The sequence below is a fragment of the Borostomias antarcticus genome (assembly GCF_949987555.1).
Source record: "Borostomias antarcticus genome assembly, chromosome: 1".
NCBI classification, from domain to species: domain Eukaryota; kingdom Metazoa; phylum Chordata; class Actinopteri; order Stomiiformes; family Stomiidae; genus Borostomias; species Borostomias antarcticus.
Window position 1 is genome coordinate 17,185,021 of NC_140234.1, and position 2,500 is coordinate 17,187,520.

Below are 2,500 nucleotides of genomic sequence, written 5' to 3' on the forward strand. Positions count from 1 at the left end.
CGCTGAGGAAGAGTTATGATGAAGGTGGGAACTCTGCATGTTTCCACGCAGACTCTAGGTTGGAAGGAAGAGAGAGAACATGCTGTATATATAATTATTAAGACACTGTGTTTTTGCAATGGTTATTAAACTGTGATCGTTCTTTTGACATCAGAGAAGTGAGCAGTGTTTGCTTAAAAGGAGGGCTGCAGCTTTTACACAAAGAGAGAGGTTGTGTGCGTGCAAGCGTGTGAGTGTGCGTTCATGTGTGTGTGTGTGTGTGTGTGTGTGCGTGCATGACACTCGGGGCACTTCCCTATATTGACTCAGCTCAGCTCAGAACATCTTGATTAGTCAGCAGAGCCTCTCAAGGCCAGCTGGTGTTTGCCTTCTGTTTAACCCAGCCATTTACTGACTACAGACACTGTTACTGTTAGATACAGATTCTACTGACTATAGACTAATCTACTGACACTTCACACACTGCTACAGCACACTGACTAACTGATATGCCAGAGATCCTAATCTACTTTGATAAAACCTTCTCCTAACTACTTGAACCTGTCGTCCCCCACCTGTGATGCATGTCGTCAGCATGTACAGTTATTGAATATGTACGTGGAGTGGGGTTTCTAGTTTAGATATATCTACAGAGCCGGTATTTAAGCCCATCATATTTTATGATGTACAAAGCAAAATGTACTTGGCATTGAAAATTTTATTGTGGCGAACGCCCCCGGTGTCGGGCTCTGGTACATGATCGATCGATCTAAAGTCCCGCCCCCTTTGGCGGGGGCCAATCAACTGTTGAGCCTTTACCGGCGTCCACTCGCCAAGGCTGACCCTCAGTCTCTGACAGTCTTCTCTTCTTCATAGTGATGTGTTGAGTCTGAAAGACCGATGACCCGGTCGCTAGCCCATCACCAGGGTTCGCACTGCTACCTGCTACCTTTCACCCAAAAAAACACCACTCTACTCTCAACCACCAGTCTACCTTTCACCCAGAGACAGATGACCATGATCCCCCGAACCCTCTCACTGGAGAGGTCAACGACTGCCGGCTTTTCAAGTCACCTTGCTTTTCACACAAAACCTGAAAACAGTTTTTTTTGTTACATACTGTAGTTCAGGGGAGGCTGTCCTGTCCTTGGTGGGGGGGGGGGGGGGGGGAGGTGTTAAGCATGTACTGTAGAGGAGGGTCTCGTACCCCCACCCACCCACCCCCGACCCTGTTTATGAGCACGGTCACGGCTGGGGTCAGCCTCTCTGGTTTCTCTGTTCAGCTGGAGGAGAGAGGCGCGCGTAGCAGTAGCGTTCCCCCCTTTCTTGTCTCGCACTAGTTTGACAACAGCCAATCACACGCCAGCCAGCCTGTCTCACAGCAGCAACGCCGTCCCTTCCTCATCGCTCGAAACAACACAGACACTATCTCTCTGTCTTCAGATGGACTAAAACAGACTGCAGAGGCTCTTCTCAGACTCGATTCTGTGGGGTCTGCGCGTGTGTGTGCGTGTGTGTGTGTGTGTGTGTGTGTGTCTGTGTGTGTGTGTGTGTGTGTGTGACGTACACATGGACTTCCTCTGCTCGGGGAGTTTGGTCCTCTGGCTATTTTCTGCTGCTTGTTTACTACCGCAGCCTGTTGACGTGACCGTCTCACTGGTCCCCAGACCTGTCAATCAACCTGGATGTCCCGGACCGTCTGCACATGTCAGGTTCTGTCATGAGACCCAGATGGTTTTCTCTGGTGCTGGATGGCCTCCAGAAGGGAGGGCAGATTCAGTACTGTACCAGGACGCTATTACTGTATATCTGTGCTGTAAAACTGCTAGACCCATTCAAATACACTCAACCACAAAAATTCAATTAAAATCTCTCATGTCACCTCTCGACGCCCCCCTTTCCTCCGTCTCCTCAGGCAACAGCTCCGCCCACAACACGTCGGACTCCCTCAACGCGTCGGACCCCCGGGTCACGACGGAGAGCCCGGTGACTGACGAGGAGGAGGAGGAGGAGCAGAACCTGAAGATGAATGGCTGGCCCATCTGCAAGGACCAGGAAGAGATGCTGAACCTGGCCTTCACCGTGGGCTCCTTCCTGCTCAGCGCCATCACCCTGCCGCTGGGCATCGTCATGGACAAGTACGGCCCACGGAAGCTCCGCCTGCTGGGCAGGTAGGTCGCCATGCGGAGCACGAGGGGGTGGTGTGTGTGTGTGTGTGTGTGAGTGTCTGGATGCTTGTTTTCAATGACGTGGGGGAGCACGGACACGGGGGTGTGTGTGGGTGTGTGTGTGTCTGGATGCTTGTTTTCAATGACGTGGAGGAGCACGGACACGGGGGTGTGTGTGTGTGTGAGTGTCTGGATGCTTGTTTTCAATGACATGGGGGAGCACGGACACGGGGTGTGTGTGTGTGTGTGTGTGTGAGTGTCTGGATGCTGGTTTTCAATGACGTGAGTTACGGTATAGATTGTGTCTGGGTTTGTATCCTGTTAAGTGTCAAATGTTCATCTCTTGAATGGTC

At 51.5% G+C, this 2,500-nt stretch overlaps 1 protein-coding gene across 1 annotated transcript in view; it reads left to right on the forward strand.

The window, feature by feature from the left end:
• LOC311312643 (large neutral amino acids transporter small subunit 4-like) overlaps positions 1 to 2,500 on the forward strand; it is a gene marked incomplete at its 3' end in the record, with an annotated part of 18,040 nt that overhangs the window by 6,695 nt on the left and 8,845 nt on the right. The window contains exon 3 of the mRNA XM_084442606.1: positions 1,895 to 2,150. Coding sequence (XP_084298732.1) covers positions 1,895 to 2,150 — 256 coding nt within the window. The remainder of the gene's footprint in view (positions 1 to 1,894; positions 2,151 to 2,500) is intronic.